Below are 21,682 nucleotides of genomic sequence, written 5' to 3'. Positions count from 1 at the left end.
AGCTTTAGTCCATGGTGGTCAGATAGAATACAAGGGATTATTTCAATCTTTGTATCTGTTGAGGCTTGCTTTGTGACCAACTATATGGTCTATTTTGGAGAAGGTTCCATGCAGTGCTGAAAAGAAGGTATACTCTTTTGAGTTTAGATGAAAAGATCTGTAGACGTCTATTAGGTCCATTTGATTTAGGGTCTCTGTAAGTGTTTTTATTTCCCTATTTGTTTTCTGTCTAGTTGATCTGTCCCTTGGTGAGAGTGGAGTGTTGAAGTCTCCCACTATTAGGGTATTAGGATCAATGTGTGATTTAAGCTTTAATATTGTTTCATTTACGAATGTAGGTACTCTTGTATTTGGGGCATAGATATTCAAGATTGTGATGTCCTCTTGGTGGATTTTTCCTTTGATGAGAATATAGTGGCCCTCCTTATCTTTTTTGATTAACTTGGGTTGAAAGTCTATTTTATTAGATATTAGTATGGCTACTCCCCCTTGTTTTCTGGAACCATTTGCTTGAAAGACATTTTTCCAGCCCTTTACTCTGTGGTAGTGTTTATCTTTGTTGCATAGGTGTGTTTCTTGGATGCAACAGAATGATGGATCCTGTTTCCGTAACCATTCTGTTAGTCTGTGTCTTTTTATTGGGGAGTTGAGTCCGTTGATGTTGATAGAAACTAGTGACCAACAATTGTTACTTACTTTATATGTGGGGTTCGTGGTGTCACTGAGTTTCATTGCTTGTATTCTTTTGGTTTTTGTTGTTGTTGTTGTTGTTATTGTTGTGTAGTTATCTATTTCCTCTGTTTCCTTGGATGTAGTTGTTTTCTTTGGTTTGGAGTTTCCCTTCTAGTAACTTCTGTAAAGCTGGGTTACTATGTAGATATTGTTTAAATTTAGTTTTGTCTTGGAATATTTTGAATTCTCCATCTATGTTGATTGAAAGTTTTGCTGGGTATAGTAGTCTGGGTTGGAGTCTGTGGTCCCTTAAGGACCGTATGATTTCTGTCCAGGCCCTTCTGGCTTTCATAGTTTCTGTTGAGAAATCTGGTGTGATTCTGATAGGTCTACCTTCATATGTTACTTGGCCTTTTTCCCTTGTTGCTTTTAGAATTTTTTCTTTGTTCTGTAGGTTCAGTGTTTTGACTATGATGTGACGTGAAGAATTTCTTTTCTGGTCTAGTCTACTTGGTGTTCTGTAGGCCTCTTGTATGTTTATGGCCATCTCCTTCTTTAAGTTGGGAAAGTTTTCTTCTATAATTTTCTTGAAAATATTTTCTGGACCTTTGAGCCTGATGTCTTCTTTTTCTTCTACTCCTATTATTCTTAGGTTTTGTCTTTTCATGGTATCCTTGATTTCTTGGATGTTTTGTGTTTGGAACTTTTCTGATTTTATTTTTTCTTTGAGAGATGTGTCAATTTCTGCAAGTGTATCTTCGGCTCCTGAGATTCTTTCTTCCATCTCTTGTATTCTGTTGGTGATGTTTACCTTTGTAGTTCCTGATCTTTTCTCTATGTTCTCCAGCTCCTGGTTTTTCTCTATTTGTGTTTTCTTTATTGATTCTAATTCTGTTTTCATGTCTTGCACCATTTCCTTCATCTGTTTGAATGTGGAGTCCTGCTTTTCAACGACAGCTTCTATTTTTTGTCCGTTTCCTCTCTATGTATCACTAATTGTGCCTCTACTTCTTTGGGTATAATTGCCTGTATTTCTATGAGAGCTTTGTTTATTTCTTCATTTGCCTTCATTTGTGTGAACATTTCTTTGAGAGCTTTGTGCATTTCTTCTTTGTTTGCCTCAATTTTCATGGTCATTTCTCTGAGAGCACAATTTGTTTCCTCTTGGTTAGTCTCGATTTCTTTGGCTATTTCTCTGAGGGCTTTGTTCATTTCATCTTTATGGGCCTCTAATAGCTGGAGAAACATAGTTTGTATATCTAGTGAGTTGAAGTGTCCATTGTTTTGTGGGGTTGCTGGTGAGGTCATTATGTCCTGATTTTTGTTGGGAGTGTTCTTACGTCTGCCTCTAGCCATCTGGTTATTTATAATCCTCACTGTTTGTTCCTCGAGATTGTAGTTCGGGCTATGATCCTTTCTTTCTGTTTTCTGGACTGTTTTTTCAGGAAGATGAGAGAGGTTCACTGGTTTGGGAGTGTGCACTGTTGTTTCAGTTTTGCCTAAGTAAGGAATGTGAAGCTGGTGCTATTCGCGTGCACTTTTAGCAGGCGCAGTGTGTATGCCCGGATGCTCTGACTATTGCAGTGGCCTGCAAGCCACTATTACGCAGTTCTGTCTGAGATCCAGGGATTGTTTGCCTGGATTACACTGGTGGACCCACAGGGCAGAGGCTTCAATGTTAGGGTCACTATCCCAAGAATCCCTATGATGCCCATACTAGGGGTGTGGGTGGCAGGGATCTCGTCTGGTTGCTTCTGTGGAGAGGCCCTGGGTCTGGGGCAAACTCTCCCTAGAAGGCTCACTCACTCTCTTGCAGGACCAGTTGGAATGCAAAAGGGTTCCCCTTGCTCACTACTCTCCGATTTGGTCCTGCTGCGCAGAGTGCACGGGTAGGCTAACAGTCAGCTCTGTGACACTGTGGCCGAAGGACTCAGTGTCCACCTTTCCTGTGTGCTGCCTCTTTGTCCTTTCCCTCTGCCAGGAGGGGTTATGTTGACTGGTCCCAGGGTGGCACGGGAAAGAATTAGGTTGAGTGTTCTCAATCCCAGATCCCGGGCCTAGATCTCTCTGTCAGAAGCAGCCTGGCAGTAGAACCTATGTTTGCTGATCTTGAGAGAGTACCAAATAGGGTTGAGTGTCCTCAGATCCAGAGCTTGGGTTTCTCTGCTAGGGACTGCTGGGTGAGCTGGAGAGAGGGTGCTGTGTCCTTGGAAGGCTGCCTCTCTGTCCTTCCACTCTGACCTTCCCCTTCGCTAGGGCAAGCTTATGGAGGTGCTCTCATGGGAGTTCCAGAAGGGGTTGGGGCTTCTCAGTCCGATCCTGAGCTGGGGTTTCTCTGCCAGGGGTCGGGGGGGGGGGGTGCCGGTGATAGAACTTGCTGCTAGACCTTATTGCGCTGGACCCAGGAGAATCTCAGGATGTGTAGAATGACCACAGTCCCAGATCCTGAGCTGTAGTTTGTTTGCTAGGAGCAGCCAGCAGCACTGGAGTTCCGGAGTGCCCGAAAGGATTGTGTTTTCTCAGCCCCGATTTTGGGTTGGGGTACAGACAATGTGGTCTGTGGCAGATTCTGCTGGCTGCCTCCTGCCTCCTCCTAAGAGGGAGTAGGGATTTTGAGCTGGGCCCGCAGCTGCTCTCCGCGCGCAGTGGGAGCTCAGTTGTGATGACAGCAGGTACCCGAGGTCCGAGAGACCTTCCAGGGAAAGACTGGGTGACCTGTGATCAGACTCGCAACTTTGCTTCCCTGTGGCATTTTCTTGCAACTGGGACTCCCAGTCTCAGGCACCCTTGTGCCCACCAATCTGCCTGGGAAAGTGATAGGGACACGCAGGCTTGCAGCACTAGCCCAGAGACCCAAAGCCAACGTTAGCTGGGTTCTCTTCCGGGTTATGGCTGGGCAGCCGAGAGTGGACCCGACCGATTCCCACGCCATTGGAGCCTCCCCTCACCTGGGAAACACGATCGCTGCAGTTTTAGGGCCCAGAGTTCAGTCTCCTGGTCGCTGCACAGAGAGTGCTGTCCCACTTCTCAGACACAGTGCTCTCCCGGTGCTGCCATCTTGCCCCCCTCCTCGAGACCTGAAATTTTCTTAAGTTAATAACATTGTTTTTAAAACTGAAATCACAGAACAGTCATGGGAGCTCAGTGGCTTACCTCTTGTTCAAAGTTTCTCAAATGTACTATTGTGGTGGGCAAATTGTCTACATTTGGCCACATTTAGAGCATAATGGATTACAGTCATTTCTGATTTTACTGTTGTTTCAGTCTGCTGAGTTTTTATCTGATAAATACCTGTACGCATACATTTTAAAATTTATTCTCTTATGCAATACATCCTTACCACAACCCACTCTTCATTCATTCCTCCCCGTCCCCATCTCAGCCACTTTTGTGTCCAGCATCCACATTTTCTTTTCTCCTCAGAAAAGAGCAAGCCTCCCAAGGATATCAACCGAATACCATGAAAAGGGTACAGTAAGACTAGACTGGGGTCTTTTCTGAGGCTGATACTCCGACTAAGGAACATGCATGGTGATAACATAGAACCCCTAGACGTAGCCCATGGCAGCCCAGTCTCCAAGGGGATTCCCTAGTACTGGGAACAGGGTCTCTCTCTGACATGAACTCATTGGCTCTTTGATCACCTCCCCCTGAGAGGTGAGCAGCTTTACCACCCCACAGAGGGAGACAGTGTGGGCAGTCCTGAGGAGACCTGATAGGCTAGTGGCAGATGAAACAGGAGGAGGACCTCACCTATCAGTTGACTGGGGAAGGAGCACATGGGAGAAGAAGTGGGAGAGAGGGAAGTATTGGGACGGGATGAGGGAGGGGGCTACAGCTGGGAAACAAAGTAAATAAATTGTAATAAATAAAAAACTTAAAAAATAAATATTTTAAAAAAATAAGAAAGACTAGACAGAAAAACCTCATTTCAAGGCTGGGCAAGGCAACCCAGACAGTGGGAATGGATCCTAAGAGTCAGTAAAAGAGTCAGAGATACCCCACTCACAGGGTTAGGAATCCTGCCCCCAACACACACACACACATACAATACACACACACACACACACACACACAGAGAGAGAGAGAGAGAGAGAGAGAACATCAAGCTGACTACCTTAACATATATGCAGAAGACCTAAGCACAGACCCAGGCATGTTCTGTGATTGTTGCTTCAGACTCTGTGACCCTCTAGCCCTGCTTTGTTGATTGTGTGAGCTGTGCTCTCCTGGTATCCCCAAACTTCCTGGTCTCTACAATTCTTTCCTCTTCCACGGGGTTTCTTGAGTTTGAGGGGAGCTCAAGATGGAGATCACTGGCTTGAACAATTTCTCTGCCAAATGTATGGCTGTGAATCTCTGCATCTGCTCCAATCAGCAGCTGGAGTAACCTTCTCAGAGACAGATTAGACTAGGCCCTGATAAATGAATATAGAAGAATATTAGGAGACATTTCATTCAGTTTTTTCCCCTACCCTAGGTCTCTGGGCTATCCAGCCTCCAGTTCCTGGTCATCCAGACAGCGTCAGGCATGGGTCTCAAGTTAGAGCCATAATCAGTTGGCCTCTCCTTCAGGTTCTGTGTCATTACTGTGTGTCCTGCCAGCACACGTTGCAGGTAGGATGAATTGTAGGTTCAAGGTTTGATAGCTGGATTGGTGTACCACTGGATTCCAGTACAACACTGGAAGTTGACTGGGTACAGAGATGGCTGGCTGGATCAGGCTTTGTATTCTCCATTACTAGGAGTCACCCTTGTAAATTCCAGGCACTTTCCACTGCACGAGATTTCTACGGGAAGAGTTTATGTTAGCTTGGGTATAGTTAGCTTGGGTATAGCTCCATTTTTAACTAAAGAGCCATCTTGACTGGGAGCTGAATTCAGGTTCCAGGAAATATCACAGAATGTACACTTGGCAGAGGACAAAGTTAACTCTCCTAACAACAGCCTCCAGGAAATATCACAGAATAAATACTTTATAGAAAACAGAGACAATCTCCCTGGCAATAATCAATGAGAATCTGTTGAGAATCAGGTGGGAAAATTCTCCCCAGTGTTTCAGATATACTTTAAAAGAATAGCCATTGTGATCATATGTCTTAAGCAATTGTGCCTCAGAAAAGGTCACCTTGCCCCTCTAACTTTTACCTGATCCTGTAACATCAAGGCATGAACCCCCCTGCTTGCTGTCATGAAAACTTGTGACCCCCTGTTTGCTGTCATGGAAACCTGCTGCTCACGGTCTCTCCCTTTAGAAACCCTGCTCACTCAGGGCTCGGCATCCCACTTCTCTACTGCTGTGTCTATGAGACTTGCGTCCTGAGTTTGATCACTCTTGTAATATAGCTCTCTTGCTCTTGCATCCAGTTGTCTCCTGGTGGTCTAGGAGGGTCCCATGAACCTGGCATTACACTACATCACCCAAAAGTCCTCCAATTCCAGTCATCTCTCCCTCCACTTCTCCCACTCAACTTGATCCCTCCTGTTCCCATCTTCACCCACCATAGTCCACCCTGAAAATCTCTCCTATTTTCCCTTCCTAGTGAGACCCATTCATCCCCCCATAGAGCCCTCCTTGTTACTTAGCCTCTCTGGGTCAGTGGACTGTAGCATGATTATCATTTATGTAACAGTTAATATCCATGTATAAGTGAGTACACACCATGCTAGTCTTACTGGGGTCTTGGTTACTTCACTCAGGATAATTTTTTTCTAGTTCCATCTATTTGCCTGCAGGTTTCACGATGTCATATTTTTAAATAGCTGAATAAAACTCCATTGTGTAAATGCACCACATTTTCTTTAACCAGTCTTCAATTCTATAGATGTTCTGTTCAGGAAGTTCTCTCCTCTGCCAATTTGTTCAAGGCTATCTCCCACTTTCTTTTCTATCAGGTTCAGTGGATCAGGTTTTTTTTTTTTTTAAATATTTATTTATTACATATACAGTGTTCTGCCTGCAGGCCAGAAGAGGGGACCAGATGTCATTATAGATGATAGTGAGCCACCATGTGGTTGCTGGGAATTGAACTCAGGACCTCTGGAAGGGCAGTCTGTACTCTTAACCTCTGAGCCATCTCTCCAGCCCCAGGTTTTGTTTTGAAGTCTTTGATCCACTTGGACTTGAGTTTTGTGTAGCACAATAGATGTAGATAAATGTGCATTATTCCACATGCTTGGATCTACTTGGACCAGCATCATTTGTTGAAGATATTTTCTTTTTTCATTGTGTCTTTCTGGATTCTTTATCAAAAATCAGGTGTACATTGGTGTGTGGATTTATGCCTGTGTCTTTGATTCAATTTCATTGATCAACCTGTCACTTTTTATGCCAATACTATGCAGTTTTTATTACTATAGCTCTTAGTATAAACTAAGACTAAAACTAGGGATGGTGATACCTCTGGAAGTTCTTTTATTTTTCTGGTTTGATTTAGCTATCCTGGATTTTTTCTTTTTCCATATGAAACTGAGTATTTTCCTTTCAAGGTCTGTAAAGAATTGTGTGGAATTTTGATAGAGATTGTATTGAATCTGTAAATTGCTTTTAGTAGGATGGTCGTTTTTACTATGTCAATTCTAGTGATTTGTGACCATGGCGAAAATCTCCATCTTCTGATATCATCTTCAATTTCTTTCTTCCCAAAGACTCGAAGTTCTTGTCATACATGTCCTTTCACTTGCTGGTTAGAGTTACTCCAAAACATTTCATCTTATTTATGGCTATTGTGAAGAGTGTTGTACCCTGATTTCTTTTTCTGCTTGTTTGTTCCTTGTGTATAGTAGGGCTACTGATTTATGTTAGTTAACTTTGTATCTAGTTACTTCACTAAAGGTGTTTTTATCAGCTGGGGTTCTCTGTAGAAATTTTGGGGTCATTCATGTATACTATAACATTTGCTATGACACACTGACTTCTTCCATTCCAATTTGTATCCTCTTATACTCCCGCTGTCTTATAACTTCAGTTAGAGCTTCAAGAACTATATTAAATAGACACAGAGAGAGTGGACAGCCTTGCCTTGTTCCCAATTTTAGTGGAACTTCTTTGAGATTCTTTCCATTTAATTTACTGTTGGTTATTAGTGTGCTGTAAATTGTCCTTATTATATTTATGTATGTCCCTTTTATTAAACTCTCCAAAACTTTCCTCACAAAGTAGTGTTGGATTTCGTCAAAGGCTTTTTCAGCATCTAATGAGATGATCATGTGGGTTTTCTTTTACTTTCAGTTTAATATGGTGGATGACATGGATTGATTTTCATTGCTTGTACCCTCCCTGAATGTCAGGATGAGGTTTACTTGACCATGATGGGTGATCTATTTGAAGTGTTCTTGGATTTTATTTCCAAGTATTTTTATTGAGTATTTTTGTATCTATGTTCATAAGGGAAATTAGTCTCTTTTTTCAATTTTTTAAAAATTTTTATTAATTACACTTTATTCACTCTGTATCCCCCCCGTAGCTCCCTCCCTTCTACCCCCCCCCCCCAATCCCTCTCTTTGTCCCCCTTCTTCACACATGGCCCTCCCCAAGTCCACTAATAGGCGAGGTCTTCTTTTCCCTTCTTCTGATCCTAGTCCATTAGGTCTCATCAGGAGTGGCTGCATTGTCTTCCTCTGTGGCCTGGTAAGGCTGCTCCCCCATCAGGGGAAGGTGATCAAAGAGCAGGCCAATCAGTTCATGTCAGAGACAGTCCCTGTCCCCATTACTATGGAACCCACTCCGACAATGAACTGCCATGGGCTACATCTATGCAGGGGTTCTAGGTTATCTCCATGCATGGTACTTGGTTGGAGTATCAGTCTCAGGAAAGACCCCTATACTCAGATAATTTCCTTCTCTTGCTCTCCTTGTGGAGCTCCTGTCCTCTCCAGGTCTTACTATTTCCCACTTCTTTCACAAGATTCCCTGCATTCTGTACAAAGTTTGGCCATAAGTCTCAGCTTCTGCTTTTATAGTCTGCAAGGCAGAGCCTTTCAGAGGCCAATTGTGGCAGACTCCTATCTTGTTCCCTCTTTTCTCCTTCTTCTGATGTCCATCCTCTTTGCCTTTCTGCATGGTGATTGAGCATGTTAGCCAGAGTCTTCCCTGTTGATTAGTTTCTTTAGGTGTGCAGATATTAGTAGGTTTATCCTATATTATATGTCTATATGAGTGAGTATATACTGTGTGGGATACCTCACTCAGGATGATCTTTTCCTATTCCCACCATTTACCTGCAAATTTCATGATTTCCTTGTTTTTATTGCTGAGTAATATTCCATTGTGTAGATGTACCACAATTTCTGTATCCATTCCTCAACTGAGGAGCATCTGGGTTGTTTCCAGGTTCTTGCTATTACAAACAAAACTGCTACAAACATGGTTGAGCAAATGTCCTTATTGTATACCTGAGCCTCTTTTGGATATATGCTTAGTGGCATAGCTGGATCTTTACTTTTCTTTCTTTGTTGAAATTTTGAGTGGTTTAGATATCAGAGTGACTGTGGCCACATAAAATAAAATTGTAAACGTTCTTTTTCTTTATACTTTGTGTAATAATTTCAGAAGTATTAGTGTTAACTCTTCTTTGAAAGCTTGGTAGAATTCTCTCCTGAAGACATACGGCCTTGTACTTCTTTCTTTCTTTCCTTCCTTCTTTTTTCTTCCTTCCTTCCTTCTTTCTTTTTCTCTCTTTCTTTTTATTTTTTTTGTTAGAAGACTTTTACTCACTGTTTTTTTTTTTCCTTAGGCATTAAAGTTCTATTTAAATCATTCATCTTTGGTAAGAGGTCCCTATCAAGAAAATTATTCACTTCTTTTCAATTTTTGAATTCTGTGAAGGAAAGGTTTTTAAAGTAGGACCTAAAGAATCTTTGGATATCCTCAACATCTGCTGTTATGTCCCCCTTTTTGTGTCTGAGTTTTTAATTTACATATTCTCTGTTCTTTTTTTTAATTCAGTTTGTATAAAGGTTTGGCAATCTTAGCGATTTTCTCAAAGGACAAATCTTTGTTTCATTGATTCTTTGTGTTGTTCTCTTTGTTTCTATTTTATTAATTTCAGGCCTTAGTTTGGTTATTTCTTGCTGTCTACACCTCTTGGTTGTGTGGGGTTTTTGTGTTTTGTTTTGTTTTGTTTTTTTAGAGCTTTCAGGTGTACTGTTAAGTTGATAGTATGAGTACATAAGCATTTATTGCTATGAATATCTATCTTGGTGCCACTTTCATTGTGTCCCATAATTTTAAGTAAGCTTTGCATTGATTTCCATTGAATTCTAGGATGCCTTCAGTTTCTTTCTTTATTGCTTCCTTGACCCAGTAGTTATTAAATAGAGAGTTGGTTAGTTTTCATGAATCGATAGGCTTTTTTTTTTCCAGGTTTCTCAAAATCCAACTTTCATCTGATGATCTGATAGGATGCAGTGGGTTATTTTAATTTTCTTTTGTTTATTTTTTTAAAAAAATTTAATACAGTTTATTCACTTTGTATCTCAACTGTAGTCCCCTCCCAGTCTCTCCCTCCCTCCCTTTTCTCCTCCCATGTCCCTCCCCCAGTCCACTGATAGGGGAGGACCTCATCCCCTTCCATCTGACCCTAGTCTATCAGGTCTCATCAGGACTGTCTGCATTGTCTTCCTCTGTGGCCTGGTAAAGCTGCCCACCCCCCTCAGGGAGAATTGATCAAAGAGCCAGCAACTGAGTTCATGTCAGAAACAGCTCCTGTTCCCCTTACTAGAGAACACACTTGGACACTGAGCTGCCAGGGACTACATCTGTGCAGGGGGTTCTAGGCTATTCCCATGAATGGTCCTTGGTTGGAGTATCTATAAGTCTCAAAAAAGACCCCTTGGCCCAGATTTTTTTTTTTTTTTTTGGTTCTGTTGCTCTCCCTATGGAGCTCCAGTTCCTCCCCTCCCCCCACCCAGGTCTTTCTATCTCCCCCTTGTTTTACAAGATCCCCTGTACTCTGACAAAAATTTGGTTATAAGTCTCAGCATCTGCTTTAATACCTGATGGGGAGAGTTTTTTAGAGGCCCTCTGTGGTAGGATTCTGTCCTGATCCCTGTTTTCTCCATCTTCCAAAGTCTAACCAGTTTGCCTTTCTGAATAAGGATTGAGCATCTTACCCAGGGTCCTCCTTCTTGCTTAGCTTCTTTAGGTGAACAGATTTTGGTATGATTATCCTATATTATATGTCTAATATCCACTTATAAGTGAGTATATACCATATGTGTCTTTCTGCTTCTGGGATACCTCACTCAGGATGATCTTTTCTTTTTTTCATCCATTTGCCTGCAAATTTCATCAATTTCTTGTTCTCAATTGCTGAGTATTATTCCATTGTGTAAATGTACCACAATTTCTGTATACAATCCTCAACTGAACGACATCTGGGTGGTTTCCAGATTCAGAATCTTATGGATAAAGTTGCTACGAACATGGTTGAGCAAATGTCCTTGTTGTGTATTAGAGCATATTTTAGATATATGCCTAGGAGTGGTATAGCTGGATCTTGAGGAAGCACTATTCCTAATTGTCTGAGAAAGCGCCAGATTGATTTCCAAAGTGGTTGATATGCCCACCCTAGCTCCTGAATAATGACATGCAAACTTTTATTTCTTATTATAAGCTACAGGGACTATAGCTAAGCATATACTGAGCTATTCTAACACTGGCCTACTTTCCAGCTGTGTGGCTCATTGCCTGCCATCTTAGTCTCTCTCTTGCACCTTCTTGCTCATCTGTGTCTTCATGGCAACTCTCTTCTGAGGATGCCTCTCCCCCAACCCAGAACCCCATCACTGGGATCAGAAGTCCTTCCTTATCCTTTCCTTCCCCACTATTGGCTATTTAGCTCTTTTTTAACCAATCAGAAGGTTAGTAAAAACAATGTTTACACAACATTGAGGCAAGCTACAGTGCCAGGCTCTAAGATCAACAAAAAATAAATGGGACTTCATGAAACTGAAAAACTTCTGTAAAGGAAAAGACACTGTCATCAAAACAAAACGACATCCTACAGACTGGGAAAGGATCTTCACCAACCCTACATCTGACAGAGGGCTAGTATCTAGTATATATAAAGAACTCAAGAAGTTAAAAAGCAACAAATCAAGTAATCAAATTAAAAAATGGGGCACAGAATTAAACAGAGAGCTTTCTGTAGAGGACTATAGAATGGCATAAAAACACTTAAAGAAATGCTCAACGGTCTTAGCCATCAGGGAGATGCAAATCAAAATGGCCTTGAGATTTCACCTTTCACCCATCAGAATGGCTAAGATCAAAAACTCAAGTGACAACACATGCTGGGGAGGTTGTGGAGAATGGGGAACCCTCCTTCATTGCTGGTGGGAATGCAAACTTGTACAACCACTTTGGAAATCAATCTGGCTCTTTCTCAGACAAATAGGAATAGTGATTTCTCAAGGTCCAGGTATACCACTCCTAGGCATATATCCAAAACATGCTCAAGTACACAGCAAGGACATTTACTCAACCGTGTTGATAACAGCCTTATTCGTAATAGTCATAACCTGGAAACAACCCAGATGTTCCTCAGTTGAGGAATGTATGCAGAAATTGTGATACATTTACACAATGGAATAATACTCAGCAATTAAAAATGAGGAAATCATGAAATTTGCAGGCAAATGGTGGGACCTAGAAACCATCATCCTGAGTGAGGTATCCCAAAAGCAGAAAGACATACATGGTATATACTCACTTATATAGACCTATAAGATAGGATAAATATACTGAAATCTATACACCTAAAGAAGATAAACAAGAAAGAGGACTCCGGGTGAGATGACCAATCCTCACTTAGAAAGACTAATGGGATGGACATTCGATATAGGAGAAAACATGTAACAGGATAGGAGCCTACAGCAGAGGGACCCTCAAAGATTCTTCCTAGCAGTGTATCAAAGCAGATACTAAGACTCATAACCAAACCAGGCAGAGAATCATATGAAAGAAGGGGGGATTAGTAAAACCTGGAGAATACAGTAGCTCCACAAGGACCAAATATATCAGGGCACAGGGGTCTTTCATGAGACTGTTTCTCCAACCAAGGACCTTGTATGGATATAATCTAGAACCCTGCTTGAATATAGCCCATGGTAGCTCAGTGTCCAAATGGGTTTTCTAATAAGGGGAACATGAACTCTGACATGAACTCAACACCAAGCTCTTTCACCCCCGCACCTCATGAAGGAAGATCAGCTTTGCTAGGCCGCAGAAGAGGACATTGCAGCCAGTCCTGAAGAGACTTGATAAGCTAGGGTCAGATGGAAGGGGAGGAGGTCCTCTCCTGTTAGTGGACTTGGAAAGGGGCAGGGAGAAGTTGAGGGAGTGAGGGTGGGATTGGGAGGGAATATGGGAGGGGGGGGCTATGGCTGGGATACAAAGTAAATAACCTGTGATTAATATAAAAAATAAAAGAAAAAAAAAAACTACAGTGCCAAAGCCTGGACTGAAACCAGATCTCTGGGTACAGAAATCAACTTTTGAATACACAGTGCACAAAAACTATCTCTAACAGTAAGAGCTAGCTCTGCCCCCTACTGGTTAAAGCACTTGGAAGAGTAAATCCTGTACCTCTCCTGGGCAACACAGTAGGGCTGGCCCCGATGGGGAAGGCACTGGTGAGCCAGTCCCAGGGTTTGCGAGCAAGAGAGCTGTCCCAGCCCCTCACAGGCTGCAGCATTTGGGAGAGTGGGCCCAGTGCCTCTACTGGGCAGCACAGTGAAGCTGGCTTTGGAGGCATGGGTGTGGATGAGCTGCCATTAGGATTAGGGCGTGAGATCAGGAAAGCTGACCTTGCCATCTGCCCATGGCAGCACTGGGAGGCCTATCCAGAGAAGTGCTGGAGAGCTCACCCTGGTGGTGGTGATAAGGGAGAGTCAGTGGGCCAACCAGCTCTGCTATCATCCAGGCTCAGATCTGGCGTTTAGAGTTGGTCCATCCCAACATCTGTATCATCTGTGAAGGACTGGGAAATATGAAGTGGCTGGCCAGTCCTGCTGATTCAAAACTGTAGGAGTTCTATAACATAGGGCAACAATAGGATGACTGAAAGGAGTCCTAATGAGGATCCCATATTGATGAATCAGAAAGACAGAGATCTTGAACCAGACCAATTATTCATTGCAACGAACATGTAAAAGTGAAGATGTGTAGTCAGATTTCAGTGAGTTTGAGGACATACTGGTCTACAGAGCTAGTTCCCTGGCAGGCAAGGCAACATACACACACACACACCAACCCACCCACACCCAACAATCCCTCCCTCCACATAAACTCGATCTTGTGTCAATTTAAAATGAAATTGGCCAGCACAATATACATCAGTGCTTGAAACCATTAAGATAGAATCCTACATCTAAATAATATTTTTATGATTCTAAATCCAACTGACAGTCCTGAGCATATTTTAAAAGGGCTTTAGTTCTGAACTTGAGCTTCACTCCTAATTAATACTCTTGACATGTATGCAAAAACTAATAAACAAACAATGAAATAAGAGAAACCTGCTTTAAAAAAAAAAGGTGTTCTGGGTAGACTATAAGAAACACAAAGAAAAGAAGACATAGTCAGACATGTTTTGTATTTGAGAGTATTTTAATGTTTAATGACAAAAAGGTAACATTACATTAGAAAATACTTAAACAGCACTAAAGTACTGGATTACAGCTTTCTATCAAAATGCCGCAAAAGAGAAGAAAGGTCTGACAGGGTAATTGAAAGTGCCAGGAAGGTAACTGTATATGAGGGAACTCTTGGCTACATCCAGGAAACTCACATATCCACCCTCACAATTAAGGAACACACCAACCCGGCCCATTGGCATCTCTATATAGTGATGAATTACTGGACAGGTGGTGAGGAGACTGTACTGATTACCCTGCTTCACACACACAAGGAGGAATACACCCTCAGGTTCAGTCTGCTGCCTTCTATTTGTTAAAAGGTCATCCTCACAGACTCCTATAGCCCATTCCGGAGAGTCCATTAAATCCATCTCCCAGTAATATTTCCTAGAGAAGAAGCTCTGTAATCCACAGGAAGCAAAATAGTGTCTAGCTGATTCCACAGATGTCTCCTGATGGTGAGGGCTAAAGCTGAATCTTTTCAGGACATCAAATAGGTTCATCTTGTCATGGAGTAAGATTGCATTTCCAAAGAATATGTTCACTGTGGGAAGAGGCAAGAAGCAACAATTTAGTTGAAATGACTGTTTACACTTCTTAGGTGAGAGAGGTACCTGGAGATTGCCTGAATTACAAAAGAGAAGGTTAAGGTTAGCAGGTTAAATGTATCTCAAATACTTCAAAGTCAAGAAATTCCACAAGAAACTCAATGGGACCCTGATGAAAAATTTGCTGATGCTGTAGAGGTGGCTTTTCATTACACCTGGCAAAGGGAAGACGTGTGCATTGCAGCTAGGTCTGGAACAAAGACTGTCCTTATGCATTTCCATTTAAAAGTTATTCTAAAATAGTAACAGTGATTATGGTATTTTTATTTGCATGTAAGCACTCACATTTGTACTCAAGTAAAGACTGAATGTTCATTAGAAGTGGTTCCCTAGTTGTAACTGTCTGGCTTTAACCCCTGCCTCCTCTGATACTCTTTCCATATGAAGTCACAATTCACATTTAGATCTAATAGGGGAATAAAGACACTGCCTCTTGACCTATCTATTTGTTTTATTTTTATTGCTCATGATATATGCCTTCGTGTATACAGTTATTTTATGTTTATTTACTTCTTTTTTGATAGAGAGCCTTGGTATATATTTTTGACTGGCTTGGAACTCCCTATTTCAAACAGGCTAGCCTCAGACTCATGGGCAATCCTCATGGCTCCACATTTTAATGTTGGGATTACAAGTGTACACCACTATATTTTATATATTTTTAAACTAAGAAGTGTAACATATTTTAAAAAATTCAACTGCTAAAATGATTAAGGGAAAACAATCAAATAACTCCAACATTTAGAATGATTTAGATGGTCCTGAATTAATTATCATTTCTTATGTCTCAAGAAACAAGTGTTACTATATTTTCATCCTGGATCACATACAACATTATATTCATGTTCATTTATATTTGGTGTTTGTTAAATGACCACATGAATAAACACGATTAGAAACGTGACTTACAATGACATGTCCTTTAGGGGAGGTACAAATTCATATGTACAAATTGTATGTCATTATTGAAGGGCACCTCTGGTCATACTGCTGACACTCACCTTGGAAGAACTTGCACCTCTCAATCAGTCCAATGATGGGCAGGGCACTGAGCTCGGGTTTCATCACCTGGGGCATGAACAGCTGCACTGACTCACTCCTGCAAGAGAAAAAGACCTGATCTGCCTGGTGCTAAAGACACCATCACAGTGATTAGGAGAAATCCTTACTCCAAGTTCAGACAATGACTCAGGAGTTAAATCCCCTCCCATACAAGCCTGACAACTAGAGTTCAATCCCAGGAACCTGTGGTGGAAAAAAAGGACTGACTTGTGAAAGTTGTCCTGTGAACTCCATGCATGTGCAATGGCACACTTGCATGCATGCACAAACATACAGAAAACACACCTAATTAGTACAAGTAAACACTTGTCTGAACATCTTTCACACAAGCATTTTTTGATATCATAGTGACATCATGATCAGAAAACAGGGTTGTTTCCTCTTAGATGCTCTTTTGAAGCCCTTCTGGCTACCCATTTCTTTCTCCATGCATCCTGCCACTTCTTCTACTACTAGAAAATAAAGGTGATGGACCTTAAGGTTTATGATTTCAAAAGTAGATATTTTATCACCAAGACCTCTTGTATACACTGCTTCACTATTATGGAGTAATTGAAGGCACTTTCTGGTAAAGAACAGATGTCATATACATGAATGAAACCAATCTCAAACATCATATACAAGCAATTGAGTATTATTCCTATCTAAGTATGTTTTTAGTTTGCTAAGGCAGCTTGGTCAATTTTGTAGCCTAGTTTAAGGATCCTGGCTTGCACTGATGACTGTACTCACCTTCTGAACACATCTTCCATGTCCTGCAAAGACAACAAGAACAGTTAAGATTTCTGAAGAAATGGCATTCAATGTTTGATTATAAAGTTCAGATAAATGTCAGTCATCATCAAACTCATCCACCTTGCAAATTTATTTTCATGTCTCAGGATAATGTCAACCAAGATTAGCAGAGGAGATATCTTAATGAAATTACACTGTGAAAGTAACATTTATAAAGAAAGTGCATAGTGATTGTACTGTGCTTTGCAAAGGGGACTTCCTTGAGCCTGTCTACAAAGCATAGGAATATTTTTTATGAAGAATGCTTCAAAACTGTAACTTCACCCCTGACTGGTACCTCATAGCTATAATTCCAGAATTTAGAGTTTTGAGGCCTTATGACTACTGTGAGTTGCAAGCCAGCATGCACCAAAAAAGAAGACCATATATCAGAACCACTATTTCCCAAAGTACCCTCAAATACACAGGTTTAAAAAGAAGAAATTAGATAAACTGTGTATAAGTAGAGGCAAAATATTCAAGTAGAGGCTCACTGGAATGTTTGGTAACAGGAATAACTGCATTTGGGATTTCAGAGAAGCAAGCACAAAAGCAAAAAATAATGATGTGATATTTAATAGGGAATCTACTGACACACTGTCAAAAGCTTGTTCTTTTAAGGTTATGGGAAAGACTAGTGTCTCCAGATTATCTGTGAAAAGGAAATCCACTGACAATAAGTGCAGGGAATGTAGACAGCTATCTTAGATGTAACAGTCCCAGTGTGGGCCTCAGATAACAAAGCCCTTTCATGCACTCCTCCATGCTCACCTGGAGCAGCACCACATATGGCTGCTGGGACATTGTCATCAGCTCCCGATACATTTCTATTAGTTGATTCCTTTTTCGGACCATCAAGGCTTTGCTTTCCCAGAGTTTCTTTAATAGAACTTGGCCTTCATTTTCCATATACTCTATATGTTGCTTTTCTTCTTCGTAGGGGATTGGATGTACTTTCCCATACTCCATCCTGATCATTTCTTTCTGAAGAGACACGTAGTCCTAAAGAAAAAGAAACATTCTAGATCACATTTATAGAGTATTTTATCTTCTCAACTGACTTCTATGCTTAAATTCAACTAATGAATCCTGTCAGTGTGCTGCACACTGATTTACTGTACCCACTTTTCAGAAATGGAAATTATTTTATTTCATTCAATTCTTCTTTGTTAATGGCACAATCAAACAAACTCATCATTTTCTCTAAGAATTTTTATTAAATTAATGAGCTCCTGAGCCACCTGAAGAAAAGGTATTCATTGGTAATTCATACGCTCACACAAATATGAAATTCTGCAAGTAGTAATTAAATATCATGACACAGCCATAGAGTCAAAGGCACAATGCTGAACTGTCAGCAAGTCACTCATTAGTCTCAACATTCTCTGCCACAGCTTGGCCATGCTCTCTGAGTGCAGAGTTGTATACCACACTCAGAATTAGAGGCCTGCAGAAAAGGTTTTCCTAGTATCAACAACCATGCATTATTCTCAACTTTTTAATGAGCAGGTTTGCAAGAGAGCTGCCTCAACCTATTTTCAAGCTGATTTTCAGCATCACAATACTCACCAACCACTGAGTTGTCATTCTTTTCTCTGCATTTAGATTCTCCTGATTTTCTTGGAGCTTCTCCCATAAAGATGCAATTAGATATAGAAATCTCTCCTATAAAAAGTAAAAAATATCCACTTTAGGTAATAAATAGTACTGATGAATTCTTAGGCAATGAACACATTACTGTAGGGAGAGTAGAGGGATCACAGTATCCTTTACTTTTTACTGTTTTTGACTATGAATTTTAGATTTCAGAGAATAGAATTAAAAAGTACAACATAACCCTTTGCTAGGTTAAAGTGATTTAAGCCTGACTGTCTGGGTAACCTGTATCTGGTTGGGATTCCCAGATCCTTCTCTCTAGCTAATTCCAATGTATTTTTTTTTTCTCATTTAGTCTCCAGTAATGCACAGTTTTTAAAGATATGAATTTACTATGTCATTTTTCAGTGACCTGAGCATAGTGAATCATAAAACTAGAAATTGTCTTTACATTATTATTTTCTGAAACTGTGTTTACATTTGTGACCACCCTTTCTCCATTAACTGTTTTTAAAAAGTCTCCATTCAGAATGCAATTGCTTCGGTATCATCAGGACAGGCATCTTCCTGTGCTCTGCTAAGCTCCCTCTCTCCAGAAACATCACTTCTCTCAGAAACATCACTTACCATTTGCCTCTCAGCAGCTGCTTCAGTGGGACAGTGTCTATGACCCTTGTGCTCCTGGGAGTCAGAGCACAGTTGACAGAGGAGGACCCTGTTCTCCTCACAAAAGATCCTCTTTGCCTCCTTGTGGGTCATACACTTGTGCTCCTCAGAGCTCAGGTACTTCATGAGGCTGTCCTGTCTGGCAATGTGCACCAGTTTCTTCAGAACAACGTTGGTTCTGAAGTCCTTCTGTTGGGATGGATGCCTACACGTGGGACAGTGGACAGGAACTTGGAGGTCTTCCCAGGAAAGGCAGAGGCAGGCCCGACAGAAGCTGTGGCCACAGGCTATGGTGATTGGGTCTGTTAGGCAGCCCAAGCAGATGGGGCAGGTGAGCTCTTCCTGGAAGGCCTGTGAGATGCCTGACTCCATTTTCCTGAGGAAAGAAACAGAGTTACTATTATTGGGCTCTAGAGAAGCAAGAAATTTCACAAAATCTGATTCAAGTTGTGATTCAGTCAGTTCTCTATGGCAAAACTGGCTTCATTTTTTTTATGAGGAAAATGAAAATGAAGCATAGGTTTATAGTTGTTGATAATTCCCGGCACGCTTTTTGCGATGGAAACACAGAGGATCTGATGACCTTCTGTGTCATCCCATCTGCAATTCTTCTGGTGACTTCAGCCCCGATTGGTACCTTGATTCAAGGCCACAGCCATCTTCAATGTTGTAGATAAAACAATGTTGTAGAAAAAATACATTGTAAAGTGGTCAAAGTCCATCAAATCCACAGGCTGGCCTTTCATTTCAGGCATACATTAGTAAAACACCTTCTTCTTGTGTAGCCAATAAAATAAGCCCTACTTTACACCTTCTCCAGTAAATGCTTTTGTTTGATCTCACATTAAGTTTCCACTGTTCCACCACTTGCCAAGAATAATACTTTATGTTGGATCATAACTAAAGGGTATGGGCCATCATGCTATGAAAGAAATGGTGGCAGGAGTTCAAAGCAGCTGGTCTCCTGGCATCCAACATCACACTGTAGAAATCAAGGAAAGCTTATGCTCAGCTCCTCTTCTGCTTTTTCTTTAGTTTGAGCCCCCAACTCATGAAATGTTGCAATGATCTCAATAGAATTCATGGTGGATCTTTGCATCTGACAAATCTAACCCAATAATCATTCACAGACTTGAGCAGTCAATTTCATACCAATCCTAAATAACATCAGTTGAATACTAGGCAAACCCTCCATGGAAATTGATTGCCTCCAAAAGACACAACTCCTGCCTTGAGTTTATGAGGGAATATCTTGAGACATAAATGAAGCTCACATGACTATTTGAGACTTGGTTATCTAACCAACAGAGTTCCTATTTTTCATCTCTTTTACCTTTTACAAAAGAAATAATCTTGCTTTGATTGAGGCCAATTTTGTGAAAATAAATTAAGTTTCAGGGATTTGACACTGATGATGGAGTCAAATGGCTATATAGGTGTTTCAGAATAACTCAAAATCCAGGACTAACACTCATTTTTAATGATTAGAAAAGAGATTGTGGCATTAATATGGCTTTCCTTAACTTCTCTGATGGTCATGTTTTCCATGAAGTTAATTTTTTGCATATCAGACAACTCACCCCATAATGCTTTGGAAGTACACAGAGTTAACTAAAATAAAACACTGAAGCTGAAGGTTGCATCAGACTTTAACCAGAATGTACTATTATAAGTAGAACAGTGTGAATACTGCTGTCTTTAACTGCATGTAGCCTTCCAACTCAATATCAAGCTCTGTCAGGAATAGCCAATTCTACCAACATGGTAGACTATCAAGCAGCCCAGAAGACTCAATGCAATTCCTACCAACATTCCAACACAGTTCTTTACAGACCTTAAAAGAACAATTCTCAACTTCATATAGAAAAATAAAACAGCCAGCATAGCTGAAACAATCCTGTACAATAAAACAAAATACAAGAACCAAAAACTTCCTGAGTTATCACCATCCATGATATCATGCTGTATTACAGAGCAATAGTAATAAAAATCACATGGGATTGGTGTAAAAACAGAGAGGTTCCTGTATGGAATTGAAGACTTAGAAATAGACTCAGACACGTGAGGTTTTACAAAGAAGCCAAAACCATACAACAAATTGTGTTGGTCTCACTAGATGTCTGTATGCAAAAGAATACAAATAGATCTATATTTATCACCCTGCACAAATCCCCACTTCAGGTGGTTCTAAGACCTCAACATAAAACCAGGTACACTAAATCTAATGAAAGACAAAGTAGTAAATAGACTTGAACTCATTGGTACAGGAAACAACTTCCTAAACAGAACACCAACAGCTCAGGCACTAATGTTAATAATCAATAAATGGGATCTCATGAAATTGAAAAAGTTCTCCAAGGCAAAGGACACTCTCAATAGCACAAAACAGCAGCCTTCAGAATGGGAAAAGCTCTTCACCAACCCTATCTGACAGAAAACTAATATCAAAAATATAAAGAACTCAAGAAATTAAACAGCAGAAAAAAAAAACAATTAAAAAATGTGGTACAGAGCTACAATCTCTAAATATCAAGAAGTACTTAAAGAAATGTTCAATGTCCTTAGTCATCAGGGAAATGCAAATCAAAATGACACTGAGATTAGATCTTACACCCATCAGAATGGCTAAGACCAAAAAGTCAAGTGCAGCACATTCTGGCAAG

The 21,682-nt window shown here is 40.8% G+C and overlaps 1 protein-coding gene across 1 annotated transcript; it reads right to left on the bottom strand.

The window, feature by feature from the left end:
- Positions 1-14,363: 14,363 nt before the first annotated feature.
- On the bottom strand, positions 14,364-19,391 carry LOC132654798 (tripartite motif-containing protein 43B-like). Its single transcript, XM_060386090.1, has 5 exons — positions 18,981-19,391; positions 17,529-17,759; positions 16,716-16,738; positions 15,923-16,020; positions 14,364-14,938 (listed from the first exon to the last, which is right to left on the bottom strand). The coding sequence occupies exons 1-5, from the start codon at positions 19,389-19,391 to the stop codon at positions 14,364-14,366; spliced, it is 1,338 nt and encodes a 445-aa protein (XP_060242073.1).
- Positions 19,392-21,682: the final 2,291 nt, after the last annotated feature.

Source organism: Meriones unguiculatus, chromosome 6, assembly GCF_030254825.1.
Source record: "Meriones unguiculatus strain TT.TT164.6M chromosome 6, Bangor_MerUng_6.1, whole genome shotgun sequence".
Lineage (NCBI taxonomy): Eukaryota > Metazoa > Chordata > Mammalia > Rodentia > Muridae > Meriones > Meriones unguiculatus.
This window is presented reverse-complemented; position numbering and strand designations above follow the sequence as displayed.